We start from the raw sequence: 26028 nt of genomic DNA, 5'->3' as shown, positions 1-26028 counted from the left end.
TACAATTGAAAGCTGTTAATGGAGACTTTAAAGGAAGACATCTGGGTTTAAAAAAATGAGAATATTGTACAGAGGCCCGTGGTGCTGACAGGGACAGTATTATAGTCCCAGATCATGTTCGGTAAAGCGTCTGGGCCCTGGGCTGAGTCTCTGCTCTGACTGCCCCGTTGACCCTGCTGTTCTGCGCGCTTGTTTCAGCACCTCGGCCAGCTCCGCTCGGAGGATCACATGGCACTAGGACCCATCCATTTTCCTGCTGTCAGCCCATTGCATGTGTGCGTGACTTCAACAACATACATACATACATACATATAAAAAAGATATCTCACCAATTGGTTGTAGGCTGTAATTAACATCGTGCTAATCGCTTTCTGCGGTGATGCATCGATTCGATTGGCTGCAGACGGATTGCACGGAGTTTTGACGGGGATCCCAAACAAACACAAACTGCAAACACAAATACCAATCGATAGCCCAGTACTACGAGAAACACAATGCCTTCCTGCTACTGTTCACCAAGGGGGGTTGCATTTGTACTCGAAACAAATCTGCCCTGAGTTTTCTTTACACGTTGGAATAACCATACTTTGATCTGTGTTTGACTGGAGGGCTGCAAATTCATATTTTGGGATCATGATGCCGACCCGATATAAACCGGTAGGTGATTTTTGCTCTTTTCTGTCAGTGTGTTGGTTTGTTCGCTCTGGTTGTTTTTGTGACATTTTATGTATAGTTAGTTCATATAAATGTAGGTCAGTTTACAACCCTGGGCTGCCCAGTGAAACTATGTAAAACGTTTCAAACCTCAACATGTTGGTTTAAAAAGAGAGCGATTTGGGAAAATAATGAATTGAAAAATGATTCACCCAGTTAACACGATTCTCTCAAGATTTAGATGTTGATGTCCTTCATATTCATTATTATTATTAGCCTATTATCTATGATTTATTCATTTGAAAGTTCATTGGGTGTCAAGACATCCGATATCCAATGAACAATGGTTTAAACATAATAATAACCAAGTGTTCTTATTGCTACAAATTATTTCATTTACAAATATGTTGTGGTCAAATATGTATTTTTTTCAAAGCTTTAATCGGCGGGATGCTCTGTCTCTCTCTCTGGCCATTGTACGCCTCGATGTGCGGTATTGTGTAGGAAGACACCCAACCCCCACCTTTAAAGAAAGGAAACGGAGCGCCTTTCCCTCGGCTCCGTTGCGCTTTTATTTATTGTCCTCTCTTATTTACGTGCATTGCCGGTGTTTGCGTTCATTGAGGCGTTTTGTCCCAGGAAATGACCTCCAGCTGACGTGTATTATTTTAAGAATCCTTCGGAGTCAAGGGATGGAGTAGTAGTGGCTTATTGTATGAAGAACTGGCCAATATCATGAACAGTTTCTTCACACAGCTGCAACCTTCAAAATCGGAAAATACAGCTTGGTGAATAATTTGAAATTAACGTAAAACCCAGTGTGTTAAACAGGTCGAACCCGAGTCTTTTATTGATTTGAATAATCCTACCCGACAAGTCAGTAGACACCAGGCCTCAAAAGGTCTAGTATGTTAGAGCTTCCCCCAGACTTATTGTGTGTAAAATGCATTTGGACAACCGCCTTTTTATTAATTCAGTTATAATACCGCGTGGATTTAGCACTATTGATCCACACTAAGGAGGGATTGTTTTCAAATAATTAAATGCGGTCTGCAAGGCATCAGACAATGAAGGCGGTGGTGCAGTATAAATTGCTGTACCACAGGACCATCCAGTCACTAACGTCATTAACCCGCCCAGTGCTTTACTCTTTTTTATGATTGTGGTGCAGTGGTGGTATGCATTGATAGAGAGTGACATTAAAACATGAATGTCATATTAAAATATGACATTAAAACACTTGTTTCTGTTTTTTTATTGTTTTTCTTCAATTCTACATTTTTCTGGCCTGGCTGCACAGAATGGCCAGGCGAGTGTGGATATCTGATCCTTCATATTAAAACCATTATTAAATGAAGTTATAGCATTATTCCCAAATGGGATCCAGGGCTCTTTGTGCCAGGGAGATTGATGGCCTGCCCCTATTGCTTTGTTGCAGATGCAATCCCTATAGGAAGTGACGGTACAAATGTCAATCCGTTTTGCTTTTGATATTCAGAATTGTGAATTGTGAAGACAATGAGAATGGGAAAATACTTGACTCCACCCATAATTAATTATTTAATCATCCCATATAAAACCTCTAGGAAGAACTGGTAGGGTAAATTAGAGAGAGATTGCATCTTCCATCTATTGTACACCGCATGTAGGAACAGCACAGTTATCCTCTGACCATTTCTCAAAATGACTTCTGCACTCTGCAAGGCTGAGAGTGGGCCTACACCTACTGCATATATAATGAACATGGATGTGGTTCGTGATCTAATGGTATTTTACTATTACAGTTTTATGTGATTCTAGTGCTTCATCTCAGGCTCACTACTCTACACATCATTGACCTAGTTTCTTCTTATATGCTACATGCATGCATGATTTTTGAATACCAACATAAATGTATTGATGTTACTCTGCACAGACTTGAATGCATATCACTTGATCACTCTCTTACCTTGGTATAATGACTTTTCAATTTAATGTAAAGATCAGTGATGTGCTATTTGAGTGTTGACTATTGGTCAGAAACAACCCTGGCAATGCTGCAGGCCACACAGGTCCTCACTGTGTATCTGTTATCATAGGTGATTGCCTGTCTCTTTAAGGGGAGTGACAACAAATGTATGTAGTCCTTTCAGTATCTCTCATGCTCTCTGTTTAGCCCCATCCTTATCTACCTCCTCTTATCATGTAACATTAATAACACCTATTATTTTTTGTATATATTTATTATTGCATATTCACATAAACATGTTTTTTTCTGTCTGCATTAATACATATATCCATGTTGAATGGTATTTGGCATGCTGTCTCAGTGTTGATTAGCTACCTGTACTGTAAGTGATGCACATTATTTCACAGCACTATACAACTTCAGTGGCTTAACCCTGAAGCAAAAGCCAAAGATAATGCCTAGTGGTTACAAATCACACTAGTGTTCCGTGCAGTGTAGTGATTATTTATTTAAACCAATACAAATTATTAATTTAGGGAAGAGAGACATTATGTTTGCAGAATATATATATATTTTTAACAGCAACAAATTATTATCATATCTGTGTGTGTACATGTATATCCCTCCCCACCCCACAGTATTTTTCTCCATACTTACACAGATAGGATGCATGTCATTCCTGGCCACCTGCGGTAGGTTCCCCAGTCTGCTCCGCCACAAAGCCATGTTGCAAGCCATGCTTCTCAGTGCTCCTGCTAACACTCAAGGTTAATGTTAAAATCTAAATGCTGGGTTCATGACAATAAGCAGATAGGTATTGTGTGTGTGTGAGGGAAGGAGAGAGAGAGTGCATGGCTGTGTGTGTTCCTCACATAGAGGTGATTTGCATGAAGCTGAAGGATGCCTGAGAGCCGGCACAATGAAACGCGATGCAGGCATTTCTCACTGCTCAAAAAGCTGCTTAGGCTGCAGAGGAAGTGGGGAGGCAGCTGTTTGGATTTTTCTGTGAGCGTCCTGAAGCCCTCTCCATAGGCGTCTCAGAGCCAGAATGTAACGGAGAAATAAATCTTGGGAGAGTGATCCCAGGGCTGTTTGGAATGCCGAAGCCGTGTCTCATTGTGGGGTGAAATGCTCTGAAGTTTCTCTCCCCTTCTCCTCTTCTCTCCTCTGCTCCTCTCCTCAGAGCCCCAGCTCCACCATGTCCTTGGCTTTCTGTGGCAATGACAACAATTCTGCCGCTTACAATGTGGACAAGGGGGTGCTTAACAACGGCTGCTTTCTGGATGCCCTCAGCGTGGTGCCTCATGTGTTTCTTCTATTTATAACTTTCCCTATATTATTCATCGGTAAGTGTGTGTAAGGTAAGGGGGAAGCATATGCCCTTTGTTTGTGAAAAGCTCATTTCAGATAGTGTCTGTGGGGGAGGTTTGCATGCAGTATTGGTGTTGCAGTCCTGTATACTATTTTACCTGTTTCTGTACTTTGAACAGAAGCTTTAAAATGTGGTTGTGTTTCTGTTTTACTGTTCCCTTATGGTTTTTACAAGGCTTTCTTATACATCATTGCAGTGTTTTCAGTAAGTGCTATATAGAGTGTATGAGTCATTGTAGAGGCATCCTCTCAGCAAGTCCATTGTCCATCTGGGGCAGTTGTATTGTATTGAAGTGATGCCAGAATGACCGCTCCACTCTAGACCAATTATTTTGAAGAAATTGTTGATTTATATGACTTGATGCCATACATATATTGGTGCTTCTTAGGTTTTAATTTAAGATTTGTAGGTCTGACAGGATATGCATATTGATGGTTGCATACCTGCATATGTCTTAGGTGCCGTATGTTACCAAAACATTAAAAAAGTTAATTTAGCAGCAGTGTCATGTTGGGTCAATACGAAAGCAGTGAGATCAGAAGGCAGATTAATTAAATCAATCTAAGTGGGGAAAATGCTGAGAACTATGTAATTGAATTCAAGACATTTAAAATGTGTCTTTGGTGCCTTTTTATTTGCTAGCAGTGGATATTATTGATCATCTTTAAAAGTGTCCTCAAATCATCATGCCTCATCCCGTGCTATGTGTCTGGTTGTGCTAGTATTATACAGGTATAAGGATCTGTAGCATCGTCTGCGTGGAAGAGCTTCCTCCCACTGCCCGTGCTCCTCCGTTGTGTTTATGTAAGACCAAGCGAGTGACGTGCTCTGTCATTCCATGCAGGCTGGGGGAGTCAGAGTTCAAAGGTGCACATCCATCACAGCACGTGGCTGCACTTCCCAGGGCATAACCTGCGCTGGATCCTGACCTTCATCCTCCTGTTTGTGTTGGTATGCGAGATTGCTGAGGGCATTGTGTCAGATGGGTAAGTGAGTGTCTATCTTGTTTCTCACACCAGCATCTATTTATATGAGAGCAAGGTGTTAACCACTCCTGAGCTGCCAGACATCAGCAGTGAGCAGAGATACAGCATCTGGCCTCTGGCTTTCCATCAGCAACACTGTCTGGTCCTAATACCTAATGCCTTATACTTCTGTCTTCTGTATGGTTCATATAAGCAACATTTAAAACTGACCACCTAATGGTGACTGTCAGTAGTCAGCATGTCTGCTCTTTCAGCGTTTCAGGATGTGTTGTACTGTAACTTCCTGGAGAGCAGAGATGCATGAGTTTGACATGTCATTATTTGGTCAGGTTTAAATTGTAATGTTTTATAAGTTGCTTATATGATACAATTGAATTGGAGAAGTGCTACATTTTACTTATACACAATAGCATCCCGTAAAGACTTTAGGAATCGGGCATGTTCCCCATTAAATGTGGCATATGTATAAGGTTATTTGTTTAATGGATTGGCTCTACTTTCTTACTTAAATGTTTTGCATATATCAGTCAATAGAAATCCTTATGAATGCAGTATGGCAGGTCTGTACTTCTCCCACTAATGAAAGGACAGATTCCTGTGTAAACTGACAGTTACAGAAACAACTTCAGCATGGGCACATGCCTAACCACGAAAGGGTTAATTATAGCTTTTTATGCATGTTTTGTCATCTGCTCTTCCAGAACCAGGCTCTGCAAGGTTACTCCTCAAGATAGATTTAGATTTTTTTTTTTATCTGTTATTCCAGCCGTCCTGATTTTTTAAGGCTTTATTGTTCAGATATCATGAAGGTGACAATGCTGTCTTATCTTTCAGAAGCTGTCAGTAAGGAGAACAAAATATTCGTGACAATTTAATTCAAGCAGCAGCCTGTTCTTGGCAGAGCTGGAAGTATGTGTGGAAGTAGAGCCATGATGATATTATTTGAGCTGCTTTGTAGGGTGTTCTTCATCAGCACAAAACAGATGCACTTGGAAACTGAATCTGCAGCAGGATTATGTGAAATTTAATTGATTGTAGTATTTTGGAACATAATGAGAAGTGTATAATGCAGTGCTGGTGTTGATACCCAATGGGCCGAGCAATAGAAGTACTTGGTGCTTCATATCACTGATAATGCCTTTCCTTCTTAGTCCTCCACTGTGTGACACCATTCACATTTTAAGCACTGCTATTTTATTGCTTCTCCCTAACCTGAAGCTATTTTTTAATCTCTTATCTCTTCACAGATGGTTTCTGTGGCTATAGCGTCTCAGATTCTGCTTTATTTCATTCCCCATGATCTGTTTGTGTGCATTAATTATTGCATTTGGTTGGTAGTCACATCTTATATCCTGACAGATATGATTGATTTATGAGGACATGAATATGACTTAAAAGACAAAGATTAATCTATCCTTGCAGTAGTAATTGCATAGTAGATTATATTATAGAATTTACAAAAAATAGATTGTAATACATATACAATTATGTGTATAGACTATAAAATGACAGGCTTTCTTACCGTTTATGATTTCATACTGAAAATTAATGGATGAATGTGAAGGGAAATGTCAAAGCACTAAGCATATATCTGTTGAAAATAGGAGGAAATCTATAGAGATTCATATTCATCCTGCCTGTAAAATCATCAGTCACCTCCCATAAACATATTGCCTCTGGGATAGAAAACCAAGCAAGCATGTGTGAGGGCTCTTAAATGATTATGGCCCTGAGATTACTTTACTGTTTACGGATTTGCATTTTACCGATTCTTCTGCAAAATATTCCCCAAGTGATTGTGTCCTCTGGAAAAAGCGGGGGTTATGCATAATGGATGTTACCTTGTCACAGCATATGAAAAATAATTGCATGTTTCCTTATCCTTTGATGCATCTGTGTTGCCCTACAGTGCAAGGTCCTGATTTTGCTTATTATTTGCTTATTTGCTTATTTTTAATGTTCATCTCTCTTCCAGCTGCACAGAGTCTCACCACCTGCACCTCTATATGCCGGCAGGCCTGGCATTCGTGGCTGCAGTCACCTCCATCATCTACTACCACAATATCGAGACCTCAAACTTCCCCAAGTTACTGCTCGGTACGTCAGATCCTCAGCATACCACACCCCGAAAGGGAATGTTCTCTGTCTGTTTCTGTCCTTGTACAGGATGATCTTGGGTTCTATCTTCATTTTTTTTAAAACACATTTGTTCTTTAAATAAATTAAGTGCGTATTTTTAAAACACTGTATAGAATTTAAAATGTTATCTAATAAACTTGTGTATGTGTAAAGAGACGTACAGTTAGGTCCATAAATATTTGGACAGTGAGGCAATTGTCATCATTTTAACTCTGTGCACCACCACAATGGATTTGAAAGGAAACAATTACTTTAGCAATTTAGTGTAGCCTTTCCTCTTTAATTTGAGGGTAGTTACATCCAAATTGGTTGAACAGTGTAGGAATTACACACATTTTTATATGTGGTCCCCCCAATTTTAAGGGCTCAAAAGTATTTGGACAAACTAAGATAATCATGAATTAAATTGTGAGTTTCAATACTTGCAGCCAATGACTGCCTGAAGTCCATAGACATCACCAGATGCTGGGTTTCTTCCCTGGTGATGCTCTGTCAGGCCTGTACTGGAGCTGTCTTTACCTCCTGCTTGTTCTTGGGGTGTTTTGCCTTCAGTTTTGCCTTAGAAATCAAAACAAACAAATCAGAGAATTAGCAAAAACATTAGGTGTGGCCAAATCAACTTTTTGGTACAGTCTTAAAAAGAAAAAACGCACTGGTGAGCTCAGGAACACCAAAAGGCCCGAAAGACCATGGAAAACAACTGTGGTGGATGACAGAAGAATTCTTTCCCTGGTGAAGAAAAACCCCTTCAGAACATTTGGCCAGATCAAGAACACCGTCCAGGAGGTAGGCGTATCTGTGAGTAAGTCAACAATGAAGAAAAGACTTCACCAGAGTAAATACAGAGGGTTTACCACAAGATGGAAACAGGAAACAGGAAGACCAAAAACACATCTAAAGAACCCTGTACAGGTCTGGAACAACATCCTATGGACAGATGAGACAAAGATCAACTTATACCAGAATGATGGGAAGAGAAGAGTATGGAGAAGGGAAGGAACTGCTCATGACCCAAAGCATACCACCTCACCTGTGAAGCATGGTGGAGGTAGTGGTATGGGATGGGTATGTATGGCTGGCAAGGGAACTGGTTCTCTTGTATTTATTGATGCTGACAAAAGCAGCAGGATGAATTCTGAAGTGTTTACGGCTATATTATCTGCTCAGATTCAGCCAAATGCTTCAAAACTCATTGGACGGCGCTTCACAGTGCAGATGGACAATGACACGAAGCATACTGCAAAAGCAACCCAAGACTTTTTTAAGACGAAGAAGTGAAATGTTCTGCAATGGCCAAGTCAATCACCTGACCTGAATCCAATTGAGCAGCATTTCACTTGCTGAAGGCAAAACTGAAGGCAAAACGCCCCAAGAACACGCAGGAACTAAAGACAGCTGCAGTACAGGCCTGGCAGAGCATCACCAGGGAAGAAACCCAGTATCTGGTGATGTCTATGGGTTCCAGACTTCAGGCAGTCATTGACTGCAAAGGATTTGCAACCAAGTATTGAAACTCACAATTTAATTCATGATTATGTTAGTTTGTCCAAATACTTTTGAGCCCTTAAAATTGTGGGACCACATATAAAAATGGGTGTAATTCCTACACCGTTCACCCAATGTGGATGTAACTACCCTCAAATTAAAGATGAAAGTCTACACTTAAAGCACATCTTGATTATTTCCTTTCAAATCCATTGTGATGGTGTACAGAGCCAAAATGATGACAATTGTGCCACTGTCCAAATATTATGGACCTAACTGTATATTTAACATTGCTGTATGAAGACAAAACCTCAACTTCTACAGATGTTGAAACATATGAAACAGCATAAAAAACACATTTCTTGTTGAAATTGGAATTTGATGCATTTCAGAGTTATCTTGTGTTATTTCTGACTCACAAAAGGTGCAACATTGATCAAAAGGCAAGATGTCAGACATCCCAGGCTAGTTCTGGCACATATATCATTTTAATTGTCCAGTTTCATAGGTGACTTCAGTGCACTGTTGCCATAGGGAAACAGGACAATTGACAAGCTTCTTACCCCCTGTTCTGTATCCCATACTATCCATTTCACATGTACCTGTTCTCCAGGTTTGTAATCATTATTCCAAGTATATCCAGTAAGTACAGAAATTAAATTGAATGAACAGCCCTGTACAATACACATCAGTACTGTCTTTTAATCATCTGAGTACATCATGGAATAATGTCAGCTGGCACATCTATATTAACTTTTATATTAATAAAAGGTATGGTGTGTCTGTTGCAAATCTGTGCCAATCTGTTCTTTGCAAGATGCTGCCATCATTGTTGTGTGCCATAGAAAATATGCTGTTCAAGTCTGTACATTTGTGCTTGTTTCTCTCAGCTCTGCTGGTCTACTGGATTTTGGCTTTTGTCACCAAAACCATCAAGTTCTCCAAATACTGTGAGCACGGGATTGGTTTGACCCAGCTGCGCTTCTGCATCACGGGGCTGCTGGTGGCGCTGTATGGCATGCTGCTGGCCGTGGAGATCAATGTCATTCTAGCCAGGGTGAGTACCGTAGGACCACGCCACATCTGTCTCTCCCATAATTTCCTCTGTATTGCTCTGAGGAAACAACAGTCAAAACAAAGGCACAGGGCTGCTGGGAAAAGGCCCTCAGTGGGGAATGATCCACAGCCAGAAGGGAAAGTCAGAACTCAAAGGTAGAGGTTAAATGTACTGATGGGCAATCATTCTGCATCATCCATTTATCTAGTGTTATTGCGTAACAAATCAGTTAAACTCCAGCCATGTGATTTCATACAGCATAGTGGAGTCATAGCGAAGAAGCTGATTGTAACAAAGTTAGAGCATGAGGTTTATTTCACAGATTTGCTGTTTTACAGTACTATCTATACTTATGGCTAATATGTTGAATATATTTGCAGATTCAGGTGTGTGGCATTGAGAAGGTTTTTTAAATGTTTTTCATTAGCAAATCCAACACACAAAGGCATTTAGTAAACATTCAGTAAATTAGCAGGATTAAATAGTCCAGAATGTTGTTCATGTATTTCTAAATTGCAAAATTTTATTCTAGGGAGATTTTATCGAGGGCATTTTGAGTGTACTTTACTTTGTCAGAGATTGCATGGTTAAACAGGAATTGCATTTCCTCCCTCCGGATGTTATTCAAAATTTCAAATGCAGACTGTAGCCAAGTCATATTTATTACTATCATGCAGTTGGAATAGTTCATTGGAAAACCAGAGGCCCCACAGCACACAGGCCTTTGAAATGCATGTGCAATTGATAGACATTTATTGAATTCTATACATCCAATTAGTCAAGCTGATACATTGTTGCAAAGAATTTCCTGACATGACTCCATTGTTTGCATTCGTCTTACAAATGTTTTTGCTAGTGCAAGAGCCCAGCAATACTGATGTCCCCCAGAGGTTAGATGGCAGGAGCAGGTTCTGTGTGGTAGTGATGACCTAGTGCTCTAAATCATGTGTTTAAAGAGACCTCCATCTCCCAGCTGAGGGGGCTGGCTAAGGACGCTGTGCTTTAAAGCTTTCTGTAAAACCCAGCTTAGATCAGAAATTGTAACCAGAAAGAACAGGTCAAGACACCACATACTGACACACTGGAAAATGTATCACATTCTTGAACCTTTATTATTATATAAGTAGCTGCAGAGTGCGATTTGCTGAGAGGGATATGGAGGATTTCCCTGCTTCTGCTTTTTTCATCCCCACACTGTTCTTAAAATGTTATTCCCGGACACGGTATTCTTTAACATAGTATAAAATAATGGCCTGTTGCTAAAAAAAAATAATGTGTTCAATAAGTAAGCAGCAGAGGGCTTGTCTTGGGACTGAGTGTATACGCCACTATATAATGAGCTGTTTAGAGGGCAGATGCCTCTGAATACTGTCTGCCTGGATTTAGGATGTGATGGGCTTAGGTCAAGACATCCAGATCACTGCTATCAATTTTCACCCTTGGAGGAGACGTGAAACACGAAACCAAAACCATCTTCTATAGCAGTGTTTCCCTGCCTGAATCACACTTTGGGTTTGCAGAAGCCCAAGCTTCTCCTGATTGACATTGTTGTGTATTTCTGGCAGGACTGATTTAATTAATAGTGTGTGTCTTTTCCAAAATTCACACAATTGAGAAAATGTGATGGTCTCGCCTTCGATTACAGTTCAGAATAAAGATTATGAATGCTTTTTCAAGTTTTAATCTAATTAAGTTTCTGTATCTGTGTGAAATGAAGATAGATATTTAAGAAAAATATCTTAGGCTGTACTTGAGTACAGATGAAGGTAGGAGTGATTTAAAGCTTACATTTAGGTTGATTATAAGCTATTTTGAGAAATGGAGCTTTGTTATGCACTGAAATTAAAATTCGCAATCAAATTAGTGTGGTCTAGGGTCCTCAGTAATCTTAGGCTTTTGTTAAGCTTATGTTTGTTTACTACTGATTTATCTCAATCAAATGTTGAATTTTAGGGGTTCTACATTTTGTTGTTGGCTAAGGTTGGGTGTTCAGGCTGTTGTTTGGCCTTATAATGGGGCAGGGAATACAGTGGGTTATAAGGTCAGGTCTCTCCTTCTGGGACTGCAATTCAGCATCACAGTTCAGGATAAAGATTTTGAATATTAATAAAGATTATGAAGATTAATTGCAATAGCTGTATTAAATTACAATTTGGATGTTCAAGAAAAGTTTCAATATATAAAATAAATTTATTTATTTAGATATTGGTCAAGAAAGGATCAATGAAAATAAATTTAAAAAACAAGCACGTTATTTAAAACTGCTGAAGAAACACCTAAGGTGATACATAACACTATATTCTCAGATCCCCTTTATTTGCTCTTTAAAAGATACCCCTACAGTTTAATATCATATACCTGTCTCAAAGCAAAAGACGTCATATTAAATCATAGTAATGACTTTGTTATCGCTTGATATGTTGTTATAACCTGAAGTGATATGTTTAATACTAAACATATTTTTATCAGTTTCTTTGGGAAGTTGCCTAGAATCCCAAAGTAGTTTATATTTTCACTCTATATAAATAGTAAAAAAGGTTACTTACAAATACAGTGACTCTGCTGTGCTGCCTTCATCAGAAAACAGACTGCTAACCTAGTTTTTCCCTTTTTAAAGTCTTCAGCTGGGAATAAATACACCATTAGATCCCACACAGCTTGGTAGATAAAAATAGTCCGGGCTGCTCCAAAAGCAGCAGGTTTCTGCCTGTTTAATGATGAAGTGACCCAGAGAAAATATCAGTGCAATGATAGCAGAGTTGACAAACGTAAAGCCATGCAGCAGAACAAAATGCACCACATGGTCTCTTACCTCTATTGGAAAATACACTTACACATGAGATCAATACATATACAACCCAAGCGACCATACGTTTTTTGTTTTTGTTTTTAATGCACAAATTCACTTTCACATGGAATTTAAATGTTGAATTTAGCATACCTCCCTATGTGCATGCCTGCTGTATCCATCTTTTGTTTAAGGACACTGTTGTCATATTGATCTTTCCTTTTTTTTGTTTTTGCATTTCATTCTTTGTAAGCCAGTGTTACTCATTGTATCCATCCGAACACACTCTTATAATATAGTGTAATGTTCTAAGTATAGTATTACTGATTGATTAAATTAAACTTTTATAAACCTATTTGTAAAGGAACCTTGGGTAAAGACATCTGCCAAGTTGAGTACATAAATACTTCAGGAATTTCATGACCTTTGAAAATACTATTACTGCTACTTCCTTTACAACTGCTAATATTACATCAGTTGCACTGCAGATGATAATAATGTTTGAACAGTTGAAAAACTGTACCTTGCCTCGGCTGTTTGGAATTACTGTTCTTGCTGAGCATCACGTCTTCAGTAGAGGAAGATAAATGGCACAGTGGTGTCCAAAAAACTGACGTCAGACATTAAATATGAATGTAACCTCACACGCGCTGGTGATAGATGTTAGATGGTTACAATTGGCGAAGAGCCTGAATGCATGCAGTCACTATCTCTCTCACTAAATAAACCAGTCTGATATATAAATAACAATAATTAAGTGAACACTGTCCTGTTGAAAGATGGGGTTGTTGAGGAGAATGTCAGCACTGCTGTTCAACACATAGATACATTATTATGCCCATCTCTTACATATTTACACTAAGATAGAAGGAATATGTGAGAAGTTAAGGCTGCCAAAGAAGGCTGATATTTACTGTTTCATGGGTGGCTGACCCGCTGAGCTCAGAGAGACACAGGGAGGCTGTATATAATTACAGCAGCCTGTCCTGTTACTGGAGCTCCTCCAGTGTAGTTTTTAACTGTTTGCCATTCATTCAGCCACGTATGAATTTTGATTTGGTATTAATCGAATTTACGTGCCTCCCACGTTTCTGTAGCTACTTTTAATCATAGATATTCTCTAAGACCTGCCTATCTTTTGTATATCGAACAGATCCTCTCTCCTCTCCCCTCATCTCCTCACAAGATAAACTTGACTGATTTCTGAATGCCATCTCCCTTGGTGTCTGCAGTGCTCTGTCTTGTGTTGGGTTTGACTGGGTGTTTCCACAGTGTGCGGTGTCTGGTATGATGAGTGGCCTTTTCTTGCAGCGCTATGTGTGTTTCAAACACCCCACAGAGGTCAAGCCTCCAGAAGACCTGCAGGACCTGGGCGTGCGCTTCCTGCAGCCCTTCGTCAACCTGCTATCTAAGGGCACCTACTGGTGGATGAATACTTTCATCACCTCTGCCCACAGGCGGCCCATCGACCTAAAGGGGATCGGCAGGCTGCCCATCACAATGAGGGCCCTCACTAACTACCTGCGCCTCCGGAAGGCCTTTGAAGCACAAAAGGTAATACCCCCCACAGTGGGTTCCTCTCCCACTAAGATATTTAATTGTCTTGCTGCTTGCTATTCGGCAAAGGCTTCATTTGTTTAAAATGAAGAGAATATACATTCAGTACTGTGCAGAAAGATTTATGAGCTTGATTTTGCTTGGTTTTGAGATAATGTTGTTAAACTGACCTGACTGTCAATCTATTTAATAGTTTATAACCTATTTAAAGCATTCCAGATTTGGCCGTGTCTGCACCCTCCTCTAAGCATTCTTCTTGTGTGCTGTAATTCAGTTGTTAACAGGCTCTTAGTTAAGCCTTAGAATAAATCTAGCAGCTCTCTCTAGAGACATAAATAAAACTACAACTATAAAATTAGATAAAGGATTTGCTTAATAACTGGTAAAGGTTTCTAATATTCTCAATTTAGTCATAGTTCCCTGTTCAAATTGAAAGTCAGATGTTCTCTATTCATTTTCTGTTCTAAAAACATGCATGCAACAACCCCTTAGAGGATCTTCTGCAGATCTGTTTTGATCGTTTTTATCCAAATTAAATCCAACAGTCTTGTTTCTTGCCCTGGATACTGAAGTCCCTCTGATTTGTGTTTCTGTGTATAGGTGTATGAGGAATGTGTATGTTCCCCAAATACATCAAACTAATTTGTATTAAATCATTATATTATGTCAGTTGGGATTATGTATCTTGGGATCTATGCCATTCTCTACCTTTTAAATTCCAGTCATGCTAACGCTAAATGTAATTAATCTACTCTGTTATGGTACTATAGTGAGTCATTGTCCACCCCCTACTTTTGGCTTAACACCAGTCTCTCATCCCCTGGGCATTGACTCATACGAACACTGTATATCCATAATATCCTTGCTTTGTTTAGTGTGTGAACATCATACACAGGCTTGATTTACAGTTTGTCTTTTCCCACCCTACCAGAAAGGTCAATGCACTTCAGACACTGGATCATTTTAATAAAGTTAAGGAAACCTAATTGATGCACTGGAAGATGTAAGCATTGCACTGGGTTCAACAGTTGAACATTTTCCACTGTGCAGTGAGCTCTGAATACGTGCGCAGTTTCCTTCATTTCGACAAATGTCAATTTCCATTTCACTGTGAACAAAGTGACATTTTAACCTCGGTAGGAGTTAAACTCCTCTTTCATGGGAACATCACTGGACATGCCAGTAGATACATTTCAGTGGAAAGATTATTCCTAAATGCTCTAATCTTCAGGTAAATGTGTTATGTTTGTTTCTTTTATGCAATGTGACCTTTATTTTCAGCCTTTGACTGGTTTCTAATGCAGAAAAAGTCACTTCTTCAGATAGTATACAACAGTACATCAGCAAATGTGCAATGATAATAACAATGATGATAAAGAAAGCATATTCGTGAAGAAAACAATAACAAAGTCCTTGGATAGAAATTAATTGTAGATGTAGGTGCTAAATGTGTGAAATAAATCTGGTTAGTATTCACAGTGGTCCATTTCGTTTATAAAACAAAATATACAGCTCTGGAAAAAATTAAGAGACCACTTAACACTGATTTCTGAACTTGGAGTGGTCTCTTAATTGTTTCCAGAGCTGTATATATATATGTGTGTGTGTGTGTGTGTCTGGAGATTTAATGTGAATGCAATTGTCTCCAATAATGAATTTTAGTTTTACGTTTGTCATTACCAGAGGTACGCTGGTGTACTGAGTTGAGAAAAAATGAAAGCTGACTTCAGCCTGGAAGACAGTGATTCCGTATTTCAGCTGCAGGACTGGAGGGTATGGTTGTGGTGTCACTAAGAGAGAAGAAAAACTCTCTCAATTTTCAGGGAGAACTCTAAATAAACACAAGGGCACCTCGGATTCGATTACTGCACAGTGCATTAGGCAATTTGTCTTTCTTACACAGCACAGATCTGGCCTCTCCAGCATCCGACAGATGTCAGTGATAGCTTGTATGTGTGTGTGTGTGTGTGTGTGTGTGTGTGTGTGTGTGTGTGTGTGTGTGTGTGTGTGTGTGTGTGTGTGTGTGTGTGTGTGTGTGTGAAAGAAATTCTCTGGCTGGTAATACTGCGAGTGACTGATTAACTCTTGGATGGAAGCTGATAAAGTGGATTGTGATTTCCAATACAAAACCTCCTCTCTTGTGTTTCCCTTTATGTTGGCAGAAAAAGGGCTCTTCTTACCCACAGGGACCAAAGTCAATCTGGGGAGCTCTGCGGCACGCGTTCGGACGGCCACTCATTCTCAGCATCACCTTCCGCTTCCTGGCAGATCTGCTGGGCTTTGCAGGGCCGTTGTGCATCTCAGGCATCGTCCATCACATCAGTAAGGAGAACAAGACCATTATCCCTCCAGTACGTCTGCCGTTTCTTATCTCTAGAACCTCTTTTCAGAATGGAAATACAATAGCAGGACCTGTTACCACCATTTCATATTATATCAGACTCGCCTTCACAGAGAATTTACCATTTTTTTTTTTTTTCCTGGATTGAAAAATTGTTTCTTCTTCACTGCATTTTCAAAGAAAAACAGCGACATTGCACAAACTATTTTCAGTTTGACCTCACGTCCTCCCCGCAGTCAAACTCTTCTTTTAGCTGCAATTAAAATCTAAACCTTGAGGCTAATTCACACTGAAACGGTCATGCCTATGGCGTACAAGAATGCCTTCCCTCAGCATAAATATGACACTCTGCTTTTTTGCAACAGCTGGAAATGTCTATAGCAAAACCATTCACATCTATTTTCCCTCAGCATTTGGACTGACATGTTTCAGTGCCAGAAATATGCACTGCATGTGCAATTTGGGGCTAAATGTATAGAATGTATTTCTTTTTAAATTACTCTCATTTATTTAGCTGAAGTTAATTCCCTTTACAGCACAGGGGATTTTGTTTGCTGTGGCGGTGAAATTGCTCCGTTTGGTTAGAGGGTTCCTCTGTCATTTCAGATGAGGCTTTGAAGGGATTACATTAGTCACTGCATGCTGAAATAGAATGCAGGTCAGACACAAAATAACTTGTTGCCTTTACTATAAAACCAGAATCCCCAGCGTAGTTGGATGCCAGGATCAGGTGTACTGCCTTAGCTGATGATTTCCATGATGCAGCAAGCTTTACATACATGCAGGGGAAGGGCAGCCAGTCAGAAAATGTATTTGCTGTGCTGACTTACTGTACAGAGGCTTGTGAGGATTTGAAATACATGTATATTCTGGCTCTGTATGCACTGGTATTTACCCACATTGACAGTATAATAATTGTGCATTTCACTTTGCACCACCTATTTCACAAGCTCCAATCAAAAATGTCCCACTGTTAACAGCAGGCGTGTTCACACTTGAACTTGCTGTGCTTTTAAATTATATTCTAAATTGTTTTTTAACACTGCATATGGTTATGTCTGAAATTCAGATGAAGAGGTTGTTTATATACCTACCAGATTTATCTCCTCTTAGGGTATGAATAAACATGTCCAGAAGAATAGACATGTTTTAGGTTTTATTAGAGGTATAGGTTTTGAAAATATCTTTCAATCATCAATATATATTTGTAGTTTTTTGTTTTTTTACATGGATTTCAGAACACAATTTAGACACAGCTTGTGGCAGTTAAAAATAATCCCTATTCTATCTATAACATGGGCCACAATGATAATGCATAATTGATTATTGTGTTATGCATACAGTATAACCTTACATGGAGAATTCAGCTCAAGGAATCATTAATTAATTAATGAGTGTTTAGGTCTGAGCAGCTTCATACAGTCCAAGAGATGGAAATGTACTCAGAAAGGTCTGTTTGACAGCAATTGTTTGTCGTGAGAAAATGCTATTCTTTTGCATCTGTTGTTGCTCTCAGTACTGCTGTGCATGTGTGTACAGCCTCACCTCTCTCTGTATTGCTGACTATTGACACCATTATGGAATTGCCGAGTAAAGGCTTCAGCTTATCTGAAAATGTTTCATATCTTTATTTCTAACCTGTTGCTGTGGAAATTGAGGATGGTTAGTTCTCTAGCCATGGACAACCAAAACTGTAATAGCTTGCACTCAAATTCCTAACCACCTCAATCACACTCCACACATCCACATTCACTTCAGGGGTGAAATATCCTTTCATCTCTGATTAAAAATTAATAGAAACGGTATCTGCTGGTCTGGTATCAAATTCTGAAGTTACATCTATTTTTATCCAACATTATTTTTGCAGGGAGGATCGCCTAGACAGTCATTGTGTCTGAACTAAGCTGCTTTTTAGTCTCAATACAGCAGAGACTAAGCCAAATAAACGAAATTACAGGAGCAAGTGGCCTAAGAAATTATATTTAACTATAGAAAAAGGATATAATTATTCAACAATGTAGATATTGTGAGTGGTGTAGTGTCATGCTGCAAGTAGGGTTGTTCTTAAAAAGGAAACAATAATCTTTTCAAAGCAACTAGCCCTGGAGTGACATTGCAATTTTATAGAAGTGAAACAAGACAACAAGCCAAAAACATGCTGGCAGGGGAAGCTGGCTGGACTGTTCTGATGGGGGAAATGATAGGGCAATTGATTAATTTTTAATAGCTGTGGAGTATATTACAATCTGAAAGCTCCTGGCAACAGCTAGTTCTTCACAATAAATTTGGCCAGTTATTTCTCCGCCACTGAACCCTGTTGTGCACCTTCCTTTTCCAGAAAACTGAGTTCTTACAGTTCTTTCTTCGTGATTACTTTCAACCAAGGCCGGACTTTTGTTTCAAAAGTGGCACTATCCCCGTTGATGTACGATATTTTAAGTCAGACTCAGGAATAGAAACGTTAGTGCAGGGATAAGTTCTTTGTTCAATGTGCACAAGGGAAGCCCCCACCTCAGTTATACAGCAGTCACTGTACACCAGCCAATAAAAGAACATCAGGCAAGTTTCACACTGGATATTTAATATTGTATTATTTCATTCACCGTCATCACCCGTCTTTCAGAAAGTGGGGGGATGAATTACCGCACTTCAAAAAGTTTGGGGGATATGTACCCCTCGTAAATTACGCCCATGCTTTCAATGTCCGTGATCAAACATCAGAATTTAAACAACTAGCCAGCTGTTTCACCATGTTCACTAGAATATGGGACCAATTTTAGTGTGATTGAAACAATACCTCAATGTCCCAAGTTTTAGAAAAGAATGTGATGAGAGGGCAGAACAGAAACTCGAGCGAATTCCGAGATCATCGAGCTACTGATGGAATCTCTGTTACATTCTTCCAAGGATGATGGCATATCAATCCTCTTAAGAAAGAATTAGATAATGCTCTTCAGTAAGATTGCTTAATGAGCTCCAAATGGTCAAATCACCTCATATTCACCTGAGGCACTTTTGTTTTCTGGTCAATTAATTAGTTGACTCACAATCTGCACAATGAACAAACCGTAAAGATTTTCCGGCCACCAAATATAATCCCTCTGAGATCTCATCAAGACTGGTTAATTAACAGCATGTATGCTTCTGGTTGTAAGACTTGCTGGGACTCTAGTATCTCTGCAGTAATGACCACCCCAGGCTGATGCAGTGTCCTGTCAATCGGTGGTCTGCAGTGGGATATTGAATTACTCCACTCCTGAGGATTCCTGCGGTATTCGCACTTCTCTGGGTTAGCTCCTTCTAATTCCCTAATACCAAACTCACACAAGATGAAAATTGCTTTTCAGACCAACGTTACGAGCTCTGACATGTAATTAACACCTCTTTTCCTCTCACTCTGGAATCTGGCTAGGCACAGCAGTGTATTCGGCAACTGTTTACTTGGCTATGGCAATAGATAGGGCACCAAATGCATCTCCTGGGCCAAAGGGTCATGGGCCATGCTCAAACAACTGAGCTACCACTGCAACTGGCACATAAGCAAAGTTTTTCTTCTCCGTTTCAATTTTGTATTCAGTCTCATAAAGATCTAATCTGTTAACATGCATTTTCTTTTTCAATTCTTGTTGAATCTCATCCTGGTAAATGTGGAATTTATGTTAAAGTATGAAGAAGTGGTATTAGAGAGAGCATTTTTTCTCTTGCTTCTTAGGTTATATTCCAATGCATATATCAATTTGCCAGGCCACAAAATCCATTACAGTGGGATCCTTAAAGAAAACAACATGGATTTTGTGAATCACTCTTCTGAGAAAACATGGATAGATAACCGATCCTGTGCTCATTCTGAACTTTCACATTCTCATGATTGTGGTTTAAAATGATTATGCTGAGTGAGGCCATTTTTAGACTCCATTCAGGACCCCGAACACCCATTGTCATTTTCAAATTACAAACCTCCTAAGTGTCCTGGAGTTTTGTGAATTAATCTTTTGCATTCTGGCTGTGTTACAGATGAAACTGCTGGGGGTCTATTTCATTTCTTCCCAAGAGTTCCTGGCCAATGCATATGTCTTGGCTGTTCTTCTGTTTTTTGCCCTTCTGCTGCAAAGGACATTCCTTCAGGCTTCTTATTACGTGGCGATCGAAACAGGGATTAATCTGAGAGGGGCAATACAAGTAAGTGTGGGTTTCAAAATTCCTCGGCCTTGTGGCTCTCTCACAACCTACCAAAGAGAATATTTCCACAGTAATGTGTTCTGCATGCATGAACAGTATGCACAAGCCTCTCAGTGGATGTGATTCCAAAGACAAATGTTTGCCAGAAGTTGAAGGAATGTAAGCAAAATGATCCTAACAATCAAGAGAAGCAAACAGTGATTCTGTGGCAGGAACGCTTTGTGAGCAAATTTCTTTACAATTATTTTAGAAATAGAAAAATCACACAGGTTATATAAATATACAGATAAATAAACTGAAATGAGGTTTTCTTGACCTAACGTGTGTCTGCTTTCTCCTTTCTATCTTCCCTCCTTATAGACAAAAATCTATAACAAAATCATGCGTCTGTGCACGTCAAACATGTCAATGGGGGAAATGACAGTGGGACAGATTTGTAATCTGGTTGCCATAGATACCAATCAGCTGATGTGGTTTTTCTTCCTCTGCCCTAACCTCTGGGCCATGCCAGTTCAAGTAAGAGAAAATCTTCATTTATTGGGTGTGTTGTTGTATGTCACATGGCCTTTTTGCTTGGAATGTCTATTTGATTTTGTGTTCTGTCAGTGGAATTTCTAATCCTTTTCTATAGCCAAACCAAACTAATTGCAATCTGGAACCGATTCCTAATGCCAAATGCCAATTAATTTTCAGCATCCTCAAAGACTGATATGTATGAAGTGTGTTTGTGATTTCTGTGGGACATCACATTGCTTATTCAATTTACAGAATTATTATTATTTTTTTTTAAATAATGACTATCGCAAAGGAAATTAATCTTAATTTAATTACAAAAACACAGCCATACCTCTGCCTTGGTATTATATTTATAATACACTGCTCAAAAAAATTAAGGGAACACTTAAATCACACATCGGATCTCGATGAACGAAATATATTAAAGATCTTTACTGTACATTGTGTAATTCGTTGAGAACAAAATGACCTAACAACGGTCAATGGAAACCAAAATCACCAACCGATTGAGGGCTGGATTCAAACTCACACCGAAAATCAATGTAAACAATTGAAATCACAGGGTGTTCCAACTTGCGTGAATTTCATCACGGCAACTCATAATGTGACTCAGTAGTGTGTATGTCCCCCACATGCCTGTATGCACTCCCGACCAAAATTTGGGCATGCTCCTGATGGACGGCGGATGGTGTCCTGGGGGATCTCCTCCCAGACCTGGATCAGGGCATCAGTGAGCTCCTGGACAGTCTGTGGCGCTACTTGGCGGCGTCAGATGCACTGATACGTAACGTCCCAAAGGTTCTCAGTTGGATTCAGGTCTGGGGAACGTGAGGGCCAGTCAATGGCATCAATGTCTTCGTCATCCAGGAACTGCCTACACACTCTGGCCACATGAGGCCAGGCATTGTCCTGCACCAGGAGGAACCCAGGGCCCACTGTACCAGCGTAAGGTCTGACGATGGGTCTGAGGATTTCATCCCAGTACCTAACAGCAGTCAGGGTACCATTGGATAGCACGTGGAGGTCTGTGCGACCCTCCAAGGATATGCCTCCCCAGACCATCACTGACCTACCGCCAAAACAGTCATGCTGGATGATGTTGCAGGCAGCATAACGTTCACCACGGCGTCCCCAGACTCTTTCACGTCTGTCACATGTGCTCAGTGTGAACCTGCTCTCATGTGTGAAGAGAACGCGGTGCCAATGGCAGACCTGCCAATTCTGGTGTTCTCTGGCGAATACCAATCGAGCTGCACGGTGCTGGGCTGTGAGCACAGGTCCCACTAGAGGACGGCGGGCCCTCATGCCACCATCATGGAGAAACATGGTTAGAAACATGCACACCAGTAGCCCACTGGAGGTCATTTTGTAGGGCTCTGGCAGTGCTCCTCCTGTTCCTCCTCTCACAAAGGAGCAGATACTGATGGTAGTTCAGTACGGTAGTTCTCATGCTACCAGTACTGATATGGACACTAGCAAAATGCAGAACTAGAGAAGAATCAGTCAGGAAAAATAAGGAGAGAGCAATTGTCTGTGGCCACCACCTGCAAAACCATTCCCTTTTTGGGTGTTGTCTTGCTGTTGCCTCTCCAGTGCACCTGTCACTTTCATTTACACCAAAACAGGTGACATTGATTCACAATCGCTTAGGCCTCCTAACTGGATGGATTGATATCGCTGAAGGTTAATTGACTTGGTATTATACTGTGATGATTATGTGTTCCCTTAATTTTGAGCAGTGTATGTATGGTATACTGTACCATTGAACTATATTTATGTTTTTGCACTAGGTGATGCATGATGAATCTAAATACATTATTTAAATGCCTCCCTCAATAATTTGACAATAATTTCAACTCTTTTATTGATTGTATATCAACTATAACTATCATCTTAATGAGGGCCAGTAGACCCCTTGCATAAAAGTTCAAATCACATGCAGGGTTATCAGACCTGGGCTGGGATTAAATCAAAACTTTGACACACCCGCTAATAGAAAACTATAGAACTATACTCAGCTGCGGTATCATTTTTAGTAAGATGACACTTTCTTTTAACCGTAATGTAACCAATATGATATACAGCTTTGTAGTTTGCTATTAGAGGGTGGGTTTTGATTTAATCTGGCCCCTAGTCTGGTTTATGGCTGCTTGTTTTGCTCCTTTTCACAACATGATAAAAACCTCCCCATGTTTTTTATATGTGCAATATTTCAGCATGACAGAAAATGGATGATTTATATTTAAAGTTTTTCACAGTGAATGTGCTGCTTTTGCTGTAAGTGGCTCTGATAATTGAAACTCATTTAATCATTTCAGTGTAACAAGCACTCACTCAAAACAGGCCTGTTTATTTTCAACAGTGTTTGAAGGCTAATGAAGGCTGAAATCCGCTTTGTGCATATGTTTGTGTATGTATGTGTAGGTGTGTGTAAATACAAATTGGATAATGTGGAAAATATTATACTGTAATCATATTAGAATTGCAGAGCTTCCACTATTCCACAACTATTTATTTAATTAAAATTAAGTAAAATGAACAATTCTACAACAACATTCTGCTCTTTGGAAGTGGAAGCTTCTGGAACTATATAGAGGCTTGCCAAGGTTTCCTGTTTCCCAGGGGTATTAAAGGAGGTTACGCTTACGCATTGATGACATGTACTGTGAGGGAAAAAAGTATTTGATCCCCTGCTGATTTTGTATGTTTGCCCACTGACAAAGAAATGATCAGTCTATAATTTTAATGGTAGGTATATTTTAACAGTGAGAGACAGAATAACAACAAAAAAATCCAGAACAATGCATTTCAAAAAAGTTATAAATTGATTTGCATGTTAATGAGGAAAATAAGTATTTGATCCCCTATCAATCAGCAAGATTTCTGGCTCCCAGGTGTCTTTTATACAGGTAACGAGCTGAGATTAGGAGCACTTTCTTAAAGGGCGTGCTCCTAATCTCAGCTCGTTACCTGTATAAAAGACACCTGTCCACAGAAGCAATCAATCAATCAGATTCCAAACTCTCCACCATGGCCAAGACCAAAGAGCTGTCCAAGGATGTCAGGGACAAGATTGTAGACCTACACAAGGCTGGAATGGGCTACAAGACCATCGCCAAGCAGCTTGGTGAGAAGGTGACAACAGTTGGTGCGATTATTCGCAAATGGAAGAAACACAAAATAACTGTCAGTCTCCCTCGGTCTGGGGCTCCATGCAAGATCTCACCTCGTGGAGTTTCAATGATCATGAGAACGGTGAGGAATCAGCCCAGAACTACACGGGAGGATCTTGTTAATGATCTCAAGGCAGCTGGGACCATAGTCACCAAGAAAACAATTGGTAACACACTACGCCGTGAAGGACTGAAATCCTGCAGCGCCCGCAAGGTCCCCCTGCTCAAGAAAGCACATGTACAGGCCCATCTGAAGTTTGCCAATGAACATCTGAATGATTCAGAGGAGAACTGGGTGAAAGTGTTGTGGTCAGATGAGACCAAAATCGAACTCTTTGGCATCAACTCAACTCGCCGTGTTTGGAGGAGGAGGAATGCTGCCTATGACCCCAAGAACACCATCCCCACTGTCAAACATGGAGGTGGAAACATTATGCTTTGGGGGTGTTTATCTGCTAATGGGACAGGACAACTGCACCGCATCAAAGGGACGATGGACAGGGCCATGTACCATCAAATCTTGTGTGAGAACCTCCTTCCCTCAGTCAGGGCATTGAAAATGGGTCGTGGATGGGTATTCCAGCATGACAATGACCCAAAACACACAGCCAAGGCAACAAAGGAGTGGCTCAAGAAGAAGCACATTAAGGTCCTGGAGTGGCCTAGCCAGTCTCCAGACCTTAATCCCATAGAAAATCTGTGGAGGGAGATGAAGGTTCGAGTTGCCAAACGTCAGCCTCGAAACCTTAATGACTTGGAGAGGATCTGCAAAGAGGAGTGGGACAAAATCCCTCCTGATGTGTGCAAACCTGGTGGCCAACTACAAGAAACGTCTGACCTCTGTGATTGCCAACGAGGGCTTTGCCACCAAATACTAAGTCGAAGGGGTCAAATACTTATTTCCCTCATTAACATGCAAATCAATTTATAACTTTTTTGAAATGCGTTTTTCTGTATTTTTTTGTTGTTATTCTGTCTCTCACTGTTAAAATACACCTACCATTAAAATTATAGACTGATCATTTCTTTGTTAGTGGGCAAACATACAAAATCAGCAGGGGATCAAATACTTTTTTCCCTCACTGTAGTAGTAGCATGCATCATCATGGTTACGGTCAGAGCTCACCAAAGACTGCAGGCTAATGGTCACTGACCAGCACAAGTTGATGGCTAAATAACAAATCACAAAAAGCTGAATCTACCACTATGTTGTACACTATTAGGAAATCTAAGGGTAAAGTGGCAGCCCTGGCAGGAAGAGGATGCATGTGTGTCTTGGCAGCACGGACTGTGAGACAAGTGATTCGGGAGGCAAGCGAAAATCCATAGGCAACAGCTGGAGATCTCCAAGTCAAAATGGCATCTTCAGAATACAACATTTTGAAAACTACGATTCGACGTCACCTGCATGAATGTGGCATTCGTGGCCAAGCTTCAAGGAAGGAGCTTCTTCTGACCACAAAAAGAGGTGACCAAACATCATTTGAATGACAATTGGAACCATGTATTATGGTTTTTGGACATGCTTGTGAGCATTATAAAAAGGTGAATCTCATATAGAGAAACAAAAACACCAATACATATCAGGACATTTTGGCCAAACACCTGGTTCCCCCTGCCAACAATCTCAAGCTTGGCTGAAAATAGACATTATAGCATGGCAATGACCCAAAGCACACATCTAGATCTATAAAGACATGATTAACTCCACACAAAATAAATGTTCCCAACTGTCCGTCTCAATCTCCAGACCTCAATCCAATAAAACATCTGTGGTCCGAACTCAAGAAGGCAGTTCACATATGGAGATCAAAGGATCTGAAACACCAAGAA

General features: G+C 40.1%; 1 protein-coding gene across 1 annotated transcript in view; it reads left to right on the top strand.

Annotated features, from left to right (window-relative positions):
* Positions 1–283: 283 nt before the first annotated feature.
* The window catches only part of abcc8 (ATP-binding cassette, sub-family C (CFTR/MRP), member 8), a 63009-nt gene continuing 37264 nt past the window's right edge, over positions 284–26028 (top strand). Inside the window, exons 1-9 of the mRNA XM_066700952.1 lie at positions 284–657; positions 3786–3948; positions 4819–4960; positions 6936–7057; positions 9475–9641; positions 13741–13983; positions 16149–16337; positions 20342–20506; positions 20867–21022. Of these exons, the coding sequence (XP_066557049.1) occupies positions 634–657; positions 3786–3948; positions 4819–4960; positions 6936–7057; positions 9475–9641; positions 13741–13983; positions 16149–16337; positions 20342–20506; positions 20867–21022 (1371 nt within the window). The 5' untranslated portion in view covers positions 284–633. The remainder of the gene's footprint in view (positions 658–3785; positions 3949–4818; positions 4961–6935; positions 7058–9474; positions 9642–13740; positions 13984–16148; positions 16338–20341; positions 20507–20866; positions 21023–26028) is intronic.

This window comes from Amia ocellicauda, chromosome 4 (assembly GCF_036373705.1).
Source record: "Amia ocellicauda isolate fAmiCal2 chromosome 4, fAmiCal2.hap1, whole genome shotgun sequence".
Lineage (NCBI taxonomy): Eukaryota > Metazoa > Chordata > Actinopteri > Amiiformes > Amiidae > Amia > Amia ocellicauda.
The sequence above is the reverse complement of the archived record's forward strand: the minus strand, read 5'-3'. Positions and strand labels throughout refer to the sequence as shown.